Source organism: Ceraceosorus guamensis (genome assembly GCF_003144195.1).
Source record: "Ceraceosorus guamensis strain MCA 4658 unplaced genomic scaffold IE81scaffold_8, whole genome shotgun sequence".
Classification (NCBI taxonomy): domain Eukaryota; kingdom Fungi; phylum Basidiomycota; class Exobasidiomycetes; order Ceraceosorales; family Ceraceosoraceae; genus Ceraceosorus; species Ceraceosorus guamensis.
In genome coordinates this window covers 225669-243361 of record NW_020290003.1, presented here as the reverse complement: position 1 = coordinate 243361, position 17693 = coordinate 225669, and the positions used below count along the sequence as shown (strand labels likewise).

The 17693-nt window shown below is 54.6% G+C and overlaps 2 protein-coding genes across 2 annotated transcripts; both read left to right on the top strand.

Moving 5' to 3' along the window:
- The first annotated feature begins 127 nt into the window (after nucleotides 1-127).
- Nucleotides 128-5877, top strand: IE81DRAFT_320856 (hypothetical protein). Its single transcript, XM_025513160.1, has 15 exons — nucleotides 128-443; nucleotides 530-1012; nucleotides 1097-1274; nucleotides 1359-1749; nucleotides 1826-1947; nucleotides 2025-2175; nucleotides 2246-3287; nucleotides 3358-3524; nucleotides 3596-3965; nucleotides 4028-4194; nucleotides 4271-4512; nucleotides 4580-5069; nucleotides 5153-5259; nucleotides 5328-5432; nucleotides 5503-5877. Exons 1-15 carry the CDS (start codon nucleotides 236-238, stop codon nucleotides 5825-5827), a joined length of 4548 nt encoding a protein of 1515 aa, XP_025372042.1. The 5' UTR covers nucleotides 128-235; the 3' UTR covers nucleotides 5828-5877.
- Nucleotides 5878-6369: 492 nt separating this feature from the next.
- On the top strand, nucleotides 6370-17367 carry IE81DRAFT_320855 (hypothetical protein). The gene is made up of 8 exons (XM_025513159.1): nucleotides 6370-6886; nucleotides 6952-7229; nucleotides 7301-9780; nucleotides 9840-16444; nucleotides 16509-16605; nucleotides 16684-16858; nucleotides 16933-17073; nucleotides 17161-17367. Exons 1-8 carry the CDS (start codon nucleotides 6771-6773, stop codon nucleotides 17229-17231), a joined length of 9963 nt encoding a protein of 3320 aa, XP_025372041.1. The 5' UTR covers nucleotides 6370-6770; the 3' UTR covers nucleotides 17232-17367.
- The last annotated feature ends 326 nt before the right edge of the window (nucleotides 17368-17693 follow it).

Sequence of the window (17693 nt, the reverse complement as noted above, 5' to 3'; positions counted from 1 at the left end):
CGTGGCTTGTGGCGGTGCGTGCACGCGCCATGCAGAGCGAGAAATCACGCGCGCGAATGCAGCTCGCGCCTCCTTCTAGAGCTGCAAAGGGATGAAACGGTGAATAGCATACTTCATCAAAGCTTCGTGCTCTCTGACAATCACAATGCTCACGATTTTGGATATGCACGCCCGATAGCCGCTTTCACCTACGTCTTGCAGGTTGTACGACCTGACGACAGGCTTGGTCGACGACATGGAGCGTCCCGGCACCTCGTCCCTTGGCGGTCACGCGCAGACCTTTGCAACTCCAGGAGAAGCAGCGCAGCACATTGTTCATTCGGCCCTTTCACCTCGTCTGGCTGTCCTTGCAAGTCCGGACGTGGACGAAGCGATTTTGAGACCGAACGGAGTGCCCGATCTGGCGGCGCTGTTGAGACCGTTCGAGGCTAGTGTACGAGGTCGTGAGTTTGGGCTGCGAGCATATGCGGTCATCCGAGGGACTTGTGGCTGTCCTAAGTAGCCAGGCTTGACTTTGTGTTTTGCGCAGTGACTATTCGAACGACGGAATTGGCGAGCCGACTCGCGCCGAGTTTCACGCTTCGATTCGATGCCATTTCATCCTTTGCTCCGCCTCGCTCTTCCAAGGACCCAGCAGCCGCTTCAGCTTCAGCTACTGCTTCGGGCTCGGTCGGACCTGGCTCGACGTCTCAGATTGCCTCAAATGTCTCCTCTCCTCCGCCCACGCCCGGTGCTCCTACACAGAGCAGACCAGGCTTGTTCGGCAGATCGCCTAGCGTTGCTACTTCGCTGGCCCGAGATGCTAGACCAGAGGCCATCCTCGACTCTCTCGCACCAGCGATACGAAAGTTGGCGGGTCGCTCTTCGGACGGAAAGGGAGATGAAAAGGATGAGTTCGATCAAGATGAGATGGACAAGGCAGATGTGACGCCTTGGTATGCTTTGGTCAGAGACGAAGTGCTTGGTAGACGAAATGTGGAAAGCCACGAGACCTTTGGTTGGCCCATCGGTAGTGAGTAGGCTTGATCTTGTTGGGTTCGTTTAGTCGTAGACGCACGAGCTGGCCGAGCTGACAGCCTGCGAGACCGCGGTGTAGTGATACTGGCCGTGTCATCCGCATCGCCAGACCCTATGAACGCTTTCGCGGCGCTCTTCGAGGCCTCCAATCCTCACGCCAGCAGAGCATACACCGATCGGCCTTACATGGACTCGACGTTGCTTCGCTACTATGTGCTCATCCACGATGTTAAGACATCAGGCTCGGACTTGACTGAGTATGTTGCGCATCTTTCTGCTCAGAAACACCACTGGGCAGTGCTGACAAGATGTCCACATCTCTATTGCTGTGTGATTTGCAGATCCTTGGCTCTCCTCGACACCATCAAAAAGACCTATGGCGTCCATGCTTGCTTGTTGCCGCTCAACTCGGCCACTGCAGGCGCAGGATCCTCCGAAACAGATCTTGCTGGTATATGGGAGCAAGCACTACGTGTGCCTCCCATGGCGCCGCCTCCTCGACGAGATGGGCCAGCTACGGGCATAGCGCCACCTTTACCGCCCAAAGATGATGAATCTGACTCCGCCATGCAGAAAGAGGTGGTGGACGTGGATGAACAGGCGGAAGTGTCCCGCTATGCGACGGCATTGGATGAGGAGGATGTCGCCAGGCTGCAGGCGTTTGTGAGGGAACTGGCAGCGCAAAGCGTGGTCCCTTTTCTGGAACGCACTGCAGCTCAATGGAACGAGAGCGTGAGTGCAGCTGTTGGGTGCGCGCTGGGTTGAGCTTCGAAAGGCTGAAGAATGCGGTTGTTTGACATTATTTCAGCTGGCGGCTTCTCGAAGAGGCTTGACGGGTAGGCTGTTCGGCGCAGGTAGGAAATTCTTCGGATCGGGATCAGGAAGCATACGTGGATCTTCGAATACACCATCTTTCAGTACGTTGGGGTAGTGAGTAAGGCCAAAAAATGGCTGACATTTTTCTTGGAGAGAACAGAGGCGCTCGCTGACATTTCGTCCTGCAACAGCTACCCTCCGACAAGCCTTGAAGCGCAGACTCGCAGATTGGCCGACTTTGCCTTCATGACTCGAGACTACAAGCTTGCGGCTAGCATGTACGATCTTGGAAGGAAAGACTACTCGAACGACAAGGCTCTGAAACATCTTGCTGGAGCTACTGTGAGTGTCCTGACATTCACTCCAATATTTGAAAAAGACTGAAGCCTCCCCTCCTTTGGCACGCCTGCAGGAGATGTTTGGTCTTTCACACCTCATGATGATGTTGACGATGAAGTCACAGCCGATCGATGTGGATAGCTATTTGGCGTCTGCTTGCGCAGCGTATGCGCAAGCACCACGGCAGCGGGGAAGTCATCTGCAGTTGGACGGGCTAAGAGCAACGTTGCTCTACTACGAGGTCTACAGATCGCTCAATTTCTACCAATCAGCTCCAGCTGCGCTCATGCGGGCCGCTGGGGTTGTCAGCAATGATGTGTCCTCACCCGAAGGCATCCCGGCTGAAAACATCGCAGACGACGTAGAGGTCATCGGAGCGGTGCTCCTCGAACAAGCCGCGTTGGCAGATCTGCATCAGCAACCTCAACCTCATCGCCGAAAGCATGCCGCTCATCTCGTCATGGCCTCTCATCGCTACCAAGAATGCGGTCAAAATGCGCTTTCGTTGAAATGCTTGCGCAGAGCTGCTCGGCAGTACGCAAGCCGAGCGGCCGAGCGTCAGCCAGTGGAAGACTTGCTCGAGTCGCTGGAGACGAAGAGTGGTAAAGATGATCAAGGTGGCGAGGGTCCGGAACATGACGTGTCGAGAATGATCCGCGAGAAAGGGCAACGGGACGATGAGCCAGCGTGGGATGCTGTCGAGACGCACGTGGAACACGAACTTGGACAAAGGGCCTATGCCAATGGAGACTCTGCGGCTGCGATCAAGCACTTTACAAAACTCATTCGACCAGCGCCGTTACCTTTTGACGCTACGGATGAAGACGTCGCGGCTCAACAGGCCAAGCACAATTCCTACCTGAACGCATTCCTGACGGCGTTCAAATACGTCGATGCCCCAGCCAGCACTGATGAAGTAGCCGAGGCTTTAGGACTCGACTTTGTCAAGCCGCTGTGGGACCCTCAAACAGCTAGAATAATCACGCGCTCGACGCGTGCCAGCGACGCTCAGTGGGAAGCATTGGAGACCAAATACATATCTTTAGCAAGCGCGGCAGGACTCACTCGACCTCCCAATCTCGCTCCTGAAGAGCGGAATGTTTGCCAGGTGGACGGTGAGCTGTAGAGAGATTGCACCTCAGCCTCGACTGAGACTGACCAAGATCACGTTTGTCCCCATGCCAGAATCTTTTCATATTCAAGTGCTCGTGCGCAATCCTCTCAGTACCTCGCTCACCCTGGAGAGTGCGCGGGTCGGGTTTGAGTCGCTTCAAGGAGAAGACATTGATGCGCAGTGTGTCCACGTGGAAAGCATCGGTAAAGTGGAGCTTGGACCTGATGAAAGCAGGCTTGTAAGTGCGCCACTCGTAGTTCGAGCAGCTCCGAGTTCAAATGTCGCTGAGACGCCCTTTGACACTCTCAGATCGTCTTTGAAGCGCGGAGTAGCAAGTCGCAAAGCTTACGGGCCAATCGCGTCGAGTATGTTTTCGCCGGAGCGGTGCCAATGTCGCAACGGCTGCACAAAAGAGGCAAACGCTTGACAGCGACGCGTGAACAGCGTGTTGCACCTCTACCCGTCTATGCGCCCGACGAGAGCTTGGCCATTCATGTCCTAGAGGCGCAACCAGCCCTGTCCGTCCAGATGACGCAAATCCGCGACGTCATTGGCTTGGGAGAAGAGATCGAAGCTTCCCTGCAGATTACGAATACGGGCTCTGTGGAGCTCACAGAGCTTGCCTGTCTGTGTGATGCTCCTGCTGTGCTCCTACTGGCAGCACAGCTTGCTTCAGACGGTGAGTCGAAAAGATTGTCTGGTAGAAAGCACTTCAACCTAATGCCCTCGATCCAATCACAGACTTCGCCCCAGCCTTTTCGGCGCCGAATAGGCTCGAAGAAACACTTCCTACGCTTATTTCGCTACCTAATGGTGCTTTGGCATCTGGCGCAAGCGCCGAAATACCGATCCGTCTCCGTGGAGCGTCTATCGGTGTGCTGGAGCCTAAGCTGCTATTCGTCTTCAAGGCAAGTGAAGTAACGCGTTGTTTCGACGATCAATGTTGGATGCCTTTCCTGACTCCTCCATCGTCTTTTTTCCCAGAGCGCGAACGCCTCAAAATACTGTACCACCAGATTCTCGCACGCCTTTGCAGCCGAGCCAGTCGTGGATGTGGCCGTGCAAGCAGGTCCCTCTCGGGCGGAACAGCTCACGTACATCTTGAATCTCGAGGCGGCTTGCCTGTTCGGTGGTACGGCTGGAGAACCACCGCAGGCTCGCGTCGAGGCAGTCACTGTCATCAGCCCGAGATGGCAAGCGTCCACTGGTCAGGATGCAGCTCTGGAGTAAGTGTCGTCCGGCACAATGTCAGCGGGCCACTGTCGCTGACGCTCCGAGCGGTCATCATTGCAGAGCCGCTTTGAAGAACATTCCATTACGTCACCGTGCCGCTGCTAGCATTGCCATGTCAGAGGCATCAGCCGAAGAACTTTCAGCGGCCGATGTGGAACCTCTTGCAGACCTCACACACACAACGAACCAGCTCGGTTTGTTGCTGCAGAATATGCCGCTCAAGTCAAGCCCGAAAAATACAGCTTTACGTCGGAGCACCATCGGAACATCTAAGCAGCCTGTTTCTCCTTTCTTCTCCAAAGCGCGGTCCGAATGGCGTCAGAAGATCCTCCTGCAGCAGTTTCCGGTCATTGATGCTTCGGATCGCGCGCGTGCTTTTACGTTGTATCAGCCCAGCGACGTTGACGTTATCGCTCATTGGGCGATCGGAGAACGTCGTGGACAGGCATTCATTTTTGGGCTACAGCTTGGACCTGCGCACGACCAGCTGTTGGAGCTCACTAGCGAGTCGAGTGGCAGAGTCATCTACGCCCAAGCTGCCAAAGAGAGGGTGAGTCTGCCCTTTGAGTTTTAAAGGGACTCCGAATGGACCCGACTGACTGACTTTCACTGTGGTGGTTCGCTGCTGCTCAGGCCGCGCTGCTCGCAGCGATCCTTCGCAGCCGGCTGCACGTGGAGGAGGACCCGGTAGTCGTCGAAGTGCAAAGCGACGATCAGATCTCACATGATTTCGCTAAAAGGCAAGTGACTCCAAAATCAACGGGAGACTTCTGATCTCTGCTGACGCAGTCATTTGCGCCTTACGTAGTCGTCTTCGACACCTGGCTGTGGTCGATGTGCGCAACCTTTCAACGGTTAGGACTGTTGAATACAGTTTGAATCTGGAAAATGGTCCGGTCGAGAGACTGACTGCGTGAGTGCTTAAGGGCGTATCTGCTGCAAAATAATATCCCTTGTTGAATTTTGATGGTCCTTGGTGTCAGACCTGGAACCACGCCCGCTTCGTGGGTAGGACGCATGACGCAGCGCGGAAAGCTACCTCCCCGAGGACGAGCACGATTCGAGGCCTACGCCATGCTTCCTTCGCCAGGAGCTTATGAGCTCGGCGCTTGGGCTCTTCGTTCTCGCACGCTCACATCGGAGCAAGAGGATGCAAAAGTGGTCGGCACTTTTTCACAGAGCGAATGGGTCGGTATCACTGTTCAGGCTGGTCATGCTGTTGACGATGCGCGCGCTCGTTCAGTCCAGCAAACATCCGAAGTGGCGGCTGCGGACGCATTTGAGCCTGCGCTCGTCAGCTCCCACTGACGAGGAATGTATGTATTTTCATGGAGCAATTGCAGACTCCTCGGCGTGCACTTTCATCGATTTGCGTTGATGCTAATCGAAAATGAGACCGCATCTTGGGACGATGGGCAGCTAGCTGCCAGCCACTTTGCAAGCGGTATGCACGGCGGCAATGGTGGATATGACGTCGACGCGTGAATCGTGGCGGGCCAGCGCATGCCTTGAACTCACCACTCAACTGCATTTAGGAGTCTGGGTCATAGTACCGAATGTCGAAAAGACGATTTGGTTGCGTGGAGATGCGAAGTGCTTTGCAAGGACAGAGTCAGAAGTCAGCAGTGGAGATCAAAAGTCAAGAGTCTTGACGAGTCTTGATGAGTTTTCAGGCTTTGAGTCGTAGAGGCGAGAAGGCGATCACGTGGTCTGACTTGGACCCCAGCCAGAGTCAAGGCGGTTGCGTCACTAAGCAGCTAAGATGCGCGTGTGGACAGCAGGCTGTCCTCGCAAAGCCAAACGACGCACAATCTGCAGGGACCTCCTCTTTGCTTTCTGCTGCTCAGCATCGGGCACATCACGAGAGCACTAACTAGCTCGCCGATGCTGCCGCCCAAGCATGAATGTAGGCCTCCCACAGAGGTAAGATCTCATCAGACCGCATTCATCGCGGACTCCCACTCACAATTGACACCAAAACAGCATCAGACCATGACCCGCACAGGCTGTGAGGCTCGCTGAGACCGCAGTGCGCTCACCGCAATCTGCACAAACGCTTGCGATTGCCGCCACTTGCAATTGCAGCACCATCTGAGCCTCCTTTCACACCAGCCGGCGGCCTGACGCTGACCTGTGCACGAGACTCTACGCCGCCCGACCTTTGCGGCGTCAGGAGGCCCAAGGGAAACAGGCCATAACACCTTTGCGGAGCCTTTACATCTACTCCCCTGAACTCTAAGCAGCGGCCGCAATGCTTGAAGGCGTTCTAGCATCTGTCCTGAACCGCTTTCTGGCCTCGTATGTCGACGGTTTGAACACGAGCCAGCTCAATGTCGGCATCTGGAGTGGTGACGTCAAGCTCCGAAAGTGAGTACAGTGCCATTCCCCCCGACTGAGTCGCGGTCGTGCTGACGAGGACCCCTCGCACATAGCCTGAGACTCAAGACTTCTGCTCTCGACAAGTTTCGCCTTCCTATCGACGTCAAAGAAGGCTTCCTCGGAGATCTCACATTATCGATACCTTGGTCGAACTTGAAGGGCAAGCCCGTCCGCGTCCTAGTTGAGAATGTGTATCTCTTGGCTGCTCCGAAGGAAGCCAGTGTCGAGATCGATGAGGAAGAAGAGGAAGAGCGGGCCCAAGCAGCTAAACTTGAGAAGCTGGCGAACGCCGAGCTGTTGGGTACGTCCAGCTCCATAGGCGTAAGCGAAGGTGAGTACACGCATGCTTTCTGTGCCAGCAATTCCTGCGACATTATCTCACATTCAGAATTCCCCGCACAGCGGATGCACAAAAGAATGAGTCCTTTACAAGTTCTTTGGTCACCAAGATCGTGGACAATCTGCAGATCACTGTCCGGAACATCCATGTGCGGTACGAGGACAAGCTGAGCAATCCCGAACATCCGTTCTCAGCTGGTTTGACATTGGCCGAGTTCTCAGCAGTCTCGACGGATGCCGACTGGAATCCAACCTTCATTCAAAATAGCCAGGAAGGCATTCACAAACTCGCTCGATTGGAATCGCTGGCTGCGTACTGGGACACAGATGCTGAATCTCTTGCAGGCTATGAAGTCTCAGAGGCCCAACAGCGCTTTGCTTCGCTTATTGCACGGGATGGCCAGATCCCACAGCACCAGTACATTCTGCATCCTGTTACTGGTGCAGGAAGGCTAGTCATGAGGCGAAAGATGACACCAGATATTGCCAAGATGGATGCGCAGCTCTTGTTCGACTCCCTTGGCTTCGCCTTGGATGACGAGCAATATCGAGACGTCATCTCAGTGGCGGACTTGTTCCATTTCTACACGCGACAGGCGCAGTACCGGCGATACCGGCCCGCGGCTGCTGAGCTCGAGGAGAACAAGCCTCGGGCCATGCTGCGCTTCGCCGCAAAAGCTATCCTTAATGAGGTTCACGAGAAGCGTAAAGTCTGGACGTGGGCCTATTTTGCACAGCGGAGGGATGAACGGAAAGAGTACGTCGAATTGTTCAAGCAAAAGGAGCAGGCTGTTCATCAGGCCAATCAAAATCAAGCGGGGGCTCAGATTGCATCGAGCGAGGAGGGCACTAGACTCCACGAGCTCGAGCGGACACTCAGCTACAAGGACATCAGGTTCTACCGCTCCATCGCCAGGCACGAGCTACGCAAGGAGCGCACCAACAAGCGAAAGGAAGAGCTTGCAAGCGGCAATCGCGCCGATAGCAGCGGATCCACAGCGCAGGCATCTGGCGCAGGCGCCGCTGCAGGAGGCGGGTGGCTCGGATGGATATGGGGAGGAGGCGCCAACAAGGCAGGCAGCGAGCATGATTCGGGCGTGCTCAATGAGGAGCAACGGAAAGAGCTCTACGATGCCATTGAATGGGACGAAAGTGCCAACAATCAAGCTCTCACATCTGCTGTTGACTTGCCTGGAGATGCTCTTCAGCTACGGCTCACCACCAAGCTACAAACAGGATCTCTTTCCTTGAAAGACCACTCTCGTGGCTCTGAGATTGTATCATTGGTCTTCGACAGCCTCCAAGCCGATGTCGATCAGCGCGTTGACAACCTTGAGGCTGCCGTGTCTCTTGGCGGCCTGCGTGTGTACGACAACACGACAGCGAATTCGTTGTACCCCCAGATTGTACGCGTCAAAGACGATGAGGTCAACCGGATCACTCAGGTAGAAGGTCGGACCAATAGCAGAGGTCAAAGCACGGAGCAGGCGGAGCACGAGGTTGGCCTCGAGTCCGACCCTGACAACCCTTTCTTCTATCTCAAATTCGAGAACAAGCCATTGGACCGGAGAGCAGACAGTGCACTAGCGGTCAAGATGAGAAGCATGGAAATTATCTACCACCGCGGATACGTGGAGAATATTGTGCGATTTTTCAAGCCACCTGAGAGCGAGCTTGAATTGATCGGAGCTTTGATAGACGTGGCTAGTGAGACCATCGAGGGCATCCGAAAAGAAACGAGAGCTGGGCTCGAGAACGCGCTGGAAAATCACAAGACAATAGATCTCACCCTCGACATCAAGGCGCCCATCATCATCGTACCGCAAGACGTCACGCAGAGGCAGTGTCAACACATCGTGCTCGATGCTGGTCATATTGGAATGCGGTCCGTGTTCGCGGATCAAAGTGCACTCGATACAGTGAAATCAAAACAAAGCAAGCAGTACACGGAAGACGACTATCGACAGCTCGAGGACCTCATGTACGATCGCTTCTTTGTCAAGCTCGAGTCCATGCAGCTCGTCATGGGCCCGGATATCGAATCCTGCTTGTCTAGTCTAACGGCTGGCTCGGAGCATCATGCGAGCCATTTGGTAGAGCGCATCAATTTGGATTTCACGCTACATAACTCCATCTTGCCGAAGGCGCCCAACTTGACGAAGTTCAAGATCACGGGTCATCTACCCAGCCTTCGCGTCAACTTCTCTGACAACAAATACAAGGCCTTGATGTCGGTCATCGACGTTGCCATTCCGAAGCTTGATGATGATCCTGTGGATGAGGAGCAGGGTCAATTGGGCGCATCGGGCGGCCGAAGCAACGTGCTGGGCGACCCCGAGATGTCGCAGGTTCAAACCTCAAGGACCCGCCAGCCGAGTGCAGACGATGGACGTGGAAGTGAGAGCGGACTTGATCTCAATAAGGTTCGCAGGCAGCGCATCGCAAGTCAAATGAGAGGCGGCGACGATTATCTGGTTGAGCAAGAAGATGACGACGCGGAAGGTGAAGCTGAATTTGAGGATGCTGAAGATGACACTGCGGATGTGAGTTGTAGAAAAGATTGAGCTTGAGCGCTATCGATCGCTAACGCCTCCCCTCTCAGCGCATCAACGCTCATCAACGCACGTTTGAGCTGCACTTTGTCGTGGACAGCTTGCAAGGCAGCATCTATAAATCCAGCACAGATCCAAGCAAGCCCGATAGGTTGCTCGTCGAGGCCGTGTTCGAAGGCTTCCTGCTTCACTTGGCGGTGTTCCCATATCACATGGAAATCGACGTTGGCTTACGTAGTCTCGAATTGGAGGACAAGATCGTCGACCAGGGCGCCGTCTTCAAGCACCTCATCACATCAAAGGCTGTCGATACTCATGGCAAGCCTACCACCGCTTCAAAAGCATCGACTCCCGACAAAGACCTCGTGCGTGTCAAGTACGTTCGGGTTCAGACCGATTCGCCAGAGTTTCAAAGCGTCTACGAAGGCATCGATCAGTCGATCCACGTCGAGTTGTCGACGATCAACATCACACTCACACGTGTTTCGGTACTCGTTGTGTACGATTGGATCATGACCACGTTTGTCCCGTCGGAGTCCGCCGCGCCGCCACCGGAAAAGTTGATTGATGTTCCACAGGGCGAAGACGAAAATACCAAGACGGGCCGCAAGGAGATCGCTGAGCCTGTGACACGCAAGGAAATGCTTCGCGTCCGTGTCAAACTCACGTCGATCGTCCTGCGCATCAACAATGATGGCCAGCTACTAGCGACCCTGACGCTGTCTACCGCCGAAGTCGCGGTCCTTCTAAGAGGCAATTCGATTCGGGTGGCTGCGCGTCTCGGGTCCCTACTTTTGGTCGACAATGTCCAGCGCGAGGACTCTGACAGCGGTCGCAGGAAGAATCCTGGAGAGTTCAAGAAGCTCCTCTCTATCGACGGAGATGAGCTCGCAGACTTCACTTATGAGACTTTCGACGAGCAGGACAAGCAGACCTATCCGGGCTACGATACTTCCATCTGGTTGCGTACTGGCTCTTTGAAGTTCACATTTGCTGAAGAGCCAGTGCGGGACCTGCTGAACTTTTTCAACAAATTTGCTAGGATGAAGGCTGTGTACGACGCTGCAACACAAGCGGCTAGCGCACAAGCCACACAATTACAAGAGCGCGTTGCCAAGTTGCATTACGACGTTGTCATAAAGACGCCCATTGTCAACATACGACGCGGTCCAGGCAGCTCTGACGTACTGACTGCCAACTTAGGAGAGATTTACGCCTACAATACCTTTTCTGAGCCGGACGATGATCATGTCACGACCAAGATCGAAGCAGGCCTTCGACATATCCGCCTGGCGAGCAGAATGACATATGGCTCTCAAGAGTACAAGGTCCAGATGATCGACGACGTCAATATCTCTGTGGATGTCACACAGCGAGATCACCTTGGACACGCAGCATCCACAGCCGAGAAAAACAGCTCCAGTGCAGCCCACAACTTGCCTGACATGTCCATTAATGCCCGAATGTCCGACGTTCAGATTAAACTCACGGAGCAGCAGTACGGCTTCATCATGGCGCTCACCCAAGCGATCCCTCGAGCTTTCGCACTTGACGAGGATGACGATGCTGACAACGATCAAGCCGTATCGTCCATACCATCGACGTCAGCCAGCAGCGTTCGCCAAGTGCCAGCAGCATCAACTCCAAGCTCCGCCGGCCCGGGCGTCGACATGCTGCCAGAATTGGGCGTCGTAGCTCATGACTCTGATGGAAATGGTGTTCTGCTTCGCACTAGCCTCGACATGCTTTTCAATGTGCGCGCCATCGGACTTGAGTTGTTTAGCTCTGGAGCGACTGCTCAAGACACTTTGCAAAACGCAAGTCTCGCAAAATTCTCACTGAATCAGTCAGCCGTCAAGCTCAAGGTGCTCTCTGACTCCTCACTTGAGGCCGAAGTTGCGCTCAAATCTTTCACCGTGTCCGACACAAGGCCTGACAAAGGCACCAAATTCCGCGAGATCATTCCAGCTGTCCGACATGACGGTCACCAGTTCATGCTGTCCTACACGCAAAGCGGCAATCAGTCCGATAGAGGAGCTCTTGCTTTGGTTACCGTCGACAGTCCTAAGATCATCTTCTCCTTGGATCCCCTCTTCGCGCTCGTAAACTTTTTCACGAGCGCTTTCAACGAAGCCGACACGCAAATGCAGGACGACATCGCGGGTGCCAATAGCGACTCCAACAGCGCGCGTAAAAGCACTTCTGCGGTCAGAAGCCAACAGAGGGCACCTACCAAGAAGAGCGCGCCTTCCAAAACTGCGCAACAGTCGGCATCGGGAGGGTCAGAGCCAGCTGATGGAGGCTCAGCAATCGCATTCCGGGTCAATGTGGTGGACCCTACAATCATTCTGCTCGCTGCACCGGAGCGCACAGACTCGGAAGCAATTGTCCTGTCCATTCGGCAGATTTTAGTGTCTCAGCAAGCCATCTTGGCTCTGAAGGTCGATCAATTCGGGATGTTCATGTGCCGCATGGACCGACCAAAGGACTCCCTTCGATTCCTCGATAATTTCGACCTCACGCTCTCTCTCGACAGCCGGGGGTCTGGCTCCCGTCAAGTCACCAGTATTGAGGTTGACGTCGAGCCCCTTGTGCTTCGCGTCTCCTTTAAAGACATCATGCTCATTTCGAGTGTTGTGAACAAAGCTATTGAGCTCTCGAATCAAAGCAATAGCTTTGGTGCGAATCAGGATGGAAAGCAGAATTCCGCCTCCCGCAGAGAAGCTTCTGCGATGAGCGGAAATATCTCGCTGAACGAGTCGACGAAAGTTGTTGAGCCTCGAGGGCGTTCCAGCAGCGCCTCGGCTCGCAATACTTCCCACGACGACGAGCGGCCCTCCGAGGCAGAATTGATCGTTGCCAAAGAGCTTCTCAAAGCAGATGTGGCAGGCTTGCAGCTGATTCTCATAGGTGACATGCACAGTCTACCCATGCTGGACCTCAACCTCCGCAAATTCTCGGTCAATGTCCGCGATTGGTCTTCAGAGATGCGGGTCAGGACTTCGATTGGCATGCACGTCAACTATAACAACCTGTCACGGTCTCATTGGGAACCCTTGATCGATCCTTGGGTCGTCGACTTTGGCATGGATTCAGTCAATGGCACCACTACGATGACCGTGTCGTCGAAGAAGCGTCTCGAGGTCAACGTCACTACGACGCTGATCGAGACCGCAATGACCACTGCGGCCATCATGGCGGAGGAACAGAAGAAGCTCAGCAACGCATCGGCCAGCGCAAATACTGCGACCACGAGCGTCTTGAGGGAAAGCCAGGCGCCGTTCCTCGTTCGGAACCGGACGGGCTATCGCATCACGCTCTGGGCGGAGCACGAGGATCGCCGTGTCAAAGCTTCTCCACACCGCCTAGAAGATGGTTCGGATACTCCGTGGCGGTTTGACGACTGGAAGGCGATGCGAGAGCACGTCATGCAGTCTGGCGGCAATATGCTCTCCCTTCAAGTGGAAGGCATGCCCTGGGAGCGTATCAAGCACGTTAGTGTCGATCGGGAGGGCGAATCACTGATTACCCTGCATCCAAAGGTGGAAAAGGTAGCACATCGCATGCTCTGTGACGTCAAGCTCGTGGATAATGTCAAGGTCGTCACCTTCCGCTCAAGCTTCAACATTGAGAATCGGACAATGGTGCCCGTAGAGTTTGTTGTGCTAGGATCCGATGGAGAGCCAACTCAGGGTGGAGTCCGGCAGCTTGCTCCTGGTGAAGATTGCCCTGTCCCCATAGAGGCAGCGTATCATAATCGCATCCGTCTGCGCCCGGATCCCGGCTTTGAGTACGGGTGGTCAAACGAAGCATTCAATTGGCAAGAACTGGTCAAGAAATCTACTCGGATAGTGAGCTGCGACGCTTTGCACGAGGGTGAGGCTCCGTTCCGCTTCCAGTGCTTTGCGATCACCGAAAAGCAGGATGCATTGTCCCGGGCGTACCCTCGCTTGACGCTGCGTCTTAGGGCACCGGTCGAGGTGGAGAACTTGCTGCCGTACGACATCCAGTACAGAATCTTCGACCGCAACTTGAACCACAACTGGAACAGCTTCCTGCGCAAAGGAGGCACTTCTCCCATCCACGTGGTCGAGACCTCACACCTTCTGCTGCTAAGTGTGGACATTCAGTCTTCGGTCTTCTCTCCAAGCGAGTTCGCCATCATTGCGACGGATAATGGGGACGACTTCCCAGTTGAGAAGACGATGACTCTGGCCGATGCCGAGAATTTGAAACTCAACTTGCGCCTCCACTACTCGAAGTATCCCGACTCTGGCGGAGCCTTCAAAGTCTCCATATTTGCACCTTACATCTTCATCAATCAGACGGGCCTACCGTTCGCTCTCAAGACCAAAAGCTGGATTGGCGGCGCGAAGCTCGTTGCTGGACAAGAGCAAGGAGAAGTGTCAGAGGTGCGAAAGCATCCCGATCCTTTCCTGTTCTCTCACAATTCGAATGACCGTCGAAATCGAGTTCTACTTCGAGTGGGTGATTCTTCCTGGTCAAAGCCACTCTCATTCGAAGCTATAGGCTCTGATAGCGAGGTGGTCATCCCTTCAGCGTCTCGTAACGAAGAAATCCATTTGGGACTCAATATTCAGGACGGGCTCGGCAAGTTCAAGCTGAGTAAGGTTGTCAAGCTCACACCGCGGTACTTGGTGCGCAACAATCTTGGCGAAACCCTCAATCTGCGTGAGCCTGGAGCAGCAGACTCCGTCACAGTTGAGGCTGGTCGGCGAGTGCCTCTTCACTTCTTGCGTGTTGGAGCGTCGAAGCAAATGACTCTTGCCTATCCGGGGCTCAACAACAAGTGGACTGCTCCATTCAACATCGAGGACATTGGCAGCGTGCACTTGCGCATCGCCAAGGCCGGCGACCACCAACACCTCATAAAGGCCGAAGTCATGCTCGAGGGTCCGACCATCTTCATCTCGCTCTCGATGGAACGCGGGCAATGGCCTTTCATGCTTCGAAATGAGTCTGACTACGTTGTGACATTCATGCAAGCTACCGAGCGCTCCGATGAGCGCAACGGGGATAAGGACGAGGCAGTGGGCAAGCGCTATGAGCTGAAACCACGCTCCAAGATGAAGTACGCATGGGATTTCCCGGCCCTCCCGAACAAGCTCATCAAGCTTGTTGCTAATGGGCGAGAACGCAGCGTAAATGTTCTGGAGATTGGTACCCTCATGCCCTTCAAGTTCCCAAGCACTGATGGACGCGGCAGCCGGGTGATTGCACTTGACGTTCGCGCAGATGGCGCGACGCAGACGCTAGTCTTAAGCCCCTGGACCGAAGAGAAGAGTGGCTTCCGCCTCAAGCGTCAAAATTCTACGTTCTCCCGCACCGACACAGTCAGCAGCACAGGTCGCGATGGAGGCTTTGAAGCTGTCGACGTAGACAGTAAGATCACTATGGTCTTTAATGTCGAGTTCGAAGGTGTCGGCATTTCGGTCATCAATCGATCGGTGCAAGAACTTGCATATGTTTCATTCCGCGGCCTGGAATTCCATTACAATCAGTCGGAGAAAGCAACTTCTATTGGAGTGGTATGCAAGTGGATACAGGTGGATAATCAGCTTTTCGGCGGCTTGTTCCCAATCGTTCTGTATCCTGCGGTGCTGCGCGAAGGCAAGGAGCTAGATCAGCATCCAGTTCTGCAGCTCTCGTGGATTCAAAGCACGGATGAAACGCATGGTGCGAGCATCGTCAAGTATGCAAGTGCGCTGCTTCAAGAGATCAGCGTCGAGCTCGACGAGGACTTCCTGTTCGCCCTCATCGATTTCTCCAAGCTGCAGGGTGCTTCATGGCAAAAAGATGCTGCTCTTGAGAGCGACTTCGTCGAGGACCCTCGAGAGGTCCCCGAGCCCTCTGGAACGCTTCACCAGCCTGCCGACACGTACTTTGAGGTCCTTCACCTGCAGCCGCTCGCCATCAACTTGAGTTTCATGCGCACTGACATGCGCACTGACCGCTCTGATGAAAGGGTGGGCAGTCGCAATCCGGTGCTGTTTGCCATCAACGCCATCTCTATGGCCCTCGGGAACCTCAATGAGGCGCCAATTCGACTCAACGCCCTCGTGTTGGAAAATGTGCGCCTGTCCTCCGCGGACCTCCAAGCTCGTCTAACGACGCACTACACACAAGCCTTGGTCGGCCAGCTCTACCGCGTCATGGGATCGCTCGACGTCATCGGCAATCCGGTCGGGCTGTTCAACAACGTTTCGGGTGGGTTCGTTGCCCTGTGGTACGAGCCCTACCAAGGTCTTGTCATGCACGGCAATCGAGAACTCGGAATGGGGCTCGTACGAGGCGCTTCGGCTTTCGCAAAAGGAGCCGTGTTTGGTGTCTCAGACTCCATGAGCAAGGTGACAGGCTCGATAGGAAAGGGCCTCGCTGCTGCTACGATGGATCCAGAATTCCAGAGTCGTCGCCGAATGACGCGCTTCCGCAACAAACCCAAACATGCCCTCTACGGTCTTTCATCCGGCGCAAGCGCCTTCTTCACGAGCATTGCCAGCGGTCTTAGCGGTGTTGCGCTCAAACCTATCGAGGGTGCTGAGCGCGGTGGAGCAGTAGGATTTGCACGTGGCTTGCTAGCTGGCTCTGTCGGGCTTGTGACTAAGCCGCTTGTTGGTACATTCGATTTCGCTTCGTGAGTTCTGCGCTGCTCCACATCCTTCAAAGACGTGCGCTCACCTGAAAACAACGCTTGACAGCAACCTGACTGAAGGTGTGCGGAATACTACTGTGGTTTTCGACCAGAACGAGATCGACCGCGTTCGCTTGCCGCGGTTCATTGCAGCTGATGGTATCGTGAGTCACCCCAGTGCCAGCAAGATGCTCATCCCTGTGCGCTTGAGCTCACCTAGGCTCGACCGCTTCCCTCTGCAGGTTCGTCCATATACCGCCAGAGAAGCGCTTGGTCAGACCTGGCTGCGCTGTGTCGACGATGGGAGACTCTATCGGGAGTCTTATGTATGCCATGTGGATCTGGGTCAGGCACAGGGTCAAGCCAACCCTCAGCCGGAGAGAGACGGCGTTATCATGGTCACACTGACACGTATCTGTGAGTCGTCAGGCCATCTTTGGGTTCTTATCTGGATTTGTAGCTGATCTTGGAGAGCTTTATAAACCACGTAGTGTTCATTCGAACGCTCCGCATGAAAGTGGCGTGGGAGGTGCCTCTTAGCGACCTCGCCAGCATATCTCTCGAGTCTGACGGGATTGCGCTGACGTTGCGCAACAATGTAGCTGGTCCCTTCCTCAAGTTGCCCGAAGCGGGTAAGTTAGCCCTTCGCGTGTGGTGCAAGCTAATGCAAACGAGTCACTTACGCCTGCACCTCCTCCAATCCCGTGACGTTGTCCTAGGCGCTCGTTCATTCCTCTTCTCATCCATCTCGAGAGTTGTCAGAGCGTACAATGCTCAGCACCAAAGCTAAATGGCAGTCTCGTCATTGCGCACCCAATTTTGATCCATTGTACATATTAGTAGTCTAAATTTGCCTCGGAATTGCTCAGCCATACTGGCACACGTTCAATGCTTGCGCTCGGAAATTGGCAGACTGAGACGTCCAACAGTGAGAAGAGCTGTTCGACGGCGTTGCAGCAATGAGAGGTTTGATCGCAATGTGATCTTCGTGGTGCGGAATCGAGCCCACACTTCGTGTGCACTAGTCACTCGCTACGTGTGTAGCGAGGACTCGAGCGTCTGATGACCCTATTTGCGTCGTCGAGAACGTCAATAGGGAGGTGTCACTTGCGCTCGAGGATCGTCGATTTGAATGTAGGCATAGTCAGTCGATCATGCGCTGCAAAATCGCTACAATGAACCCCGCTACGACGCGTCGCGTAATGCGCGGCGGCTGGCGGGTAAATTGGTACCCACAGTCGTGACTCGTGAC

Coding starts and splice junctions, on each gene's coding strand:
- IE81DRAFT_320856 (XM_025513160.1), top strand. CDS start 236: ATGGAGCGTCCCGGCACCTCGTCCCTTGGCGGTCACGCGCAGACCTTT. Junction 1,275..1,358: donor TCAGGCTCGGACTTGACTGA/GTATGTTGCGCA, acceptor TGTGATTTGCAG/ATCCTTGGCTCTCCTCGACA. Junction 4,195..4,270: donor AGCTGCTATTCGTCTTCAAG/GCAAGTGAAGTA, acceptor CTTTTTTCCCAG/AGCGCGAACGCCTCAAAATA.
- IE81DRAFT_320855 (XM_025513159.1), top strand. CDS start 6,771: ATGCTTGAAGGCGTTCTAGCATCTGTCCTGAACCGCTTTCTGGCCTCG. Junction 6,887..6,951: donor GGTGACGTCAAGCTCCGAAA/GTGAGTACAGTG, acceptor CCTCGCACATAG/CCTGAGACTCAAGACTTCTG. Junction 16,445..16,508: donor GGTACATTCGATTTCGCTTC/GTGAGTTCTGCG, acceptor AACGCTTGACAG/CAACCTGACTGAAGGTGTGC.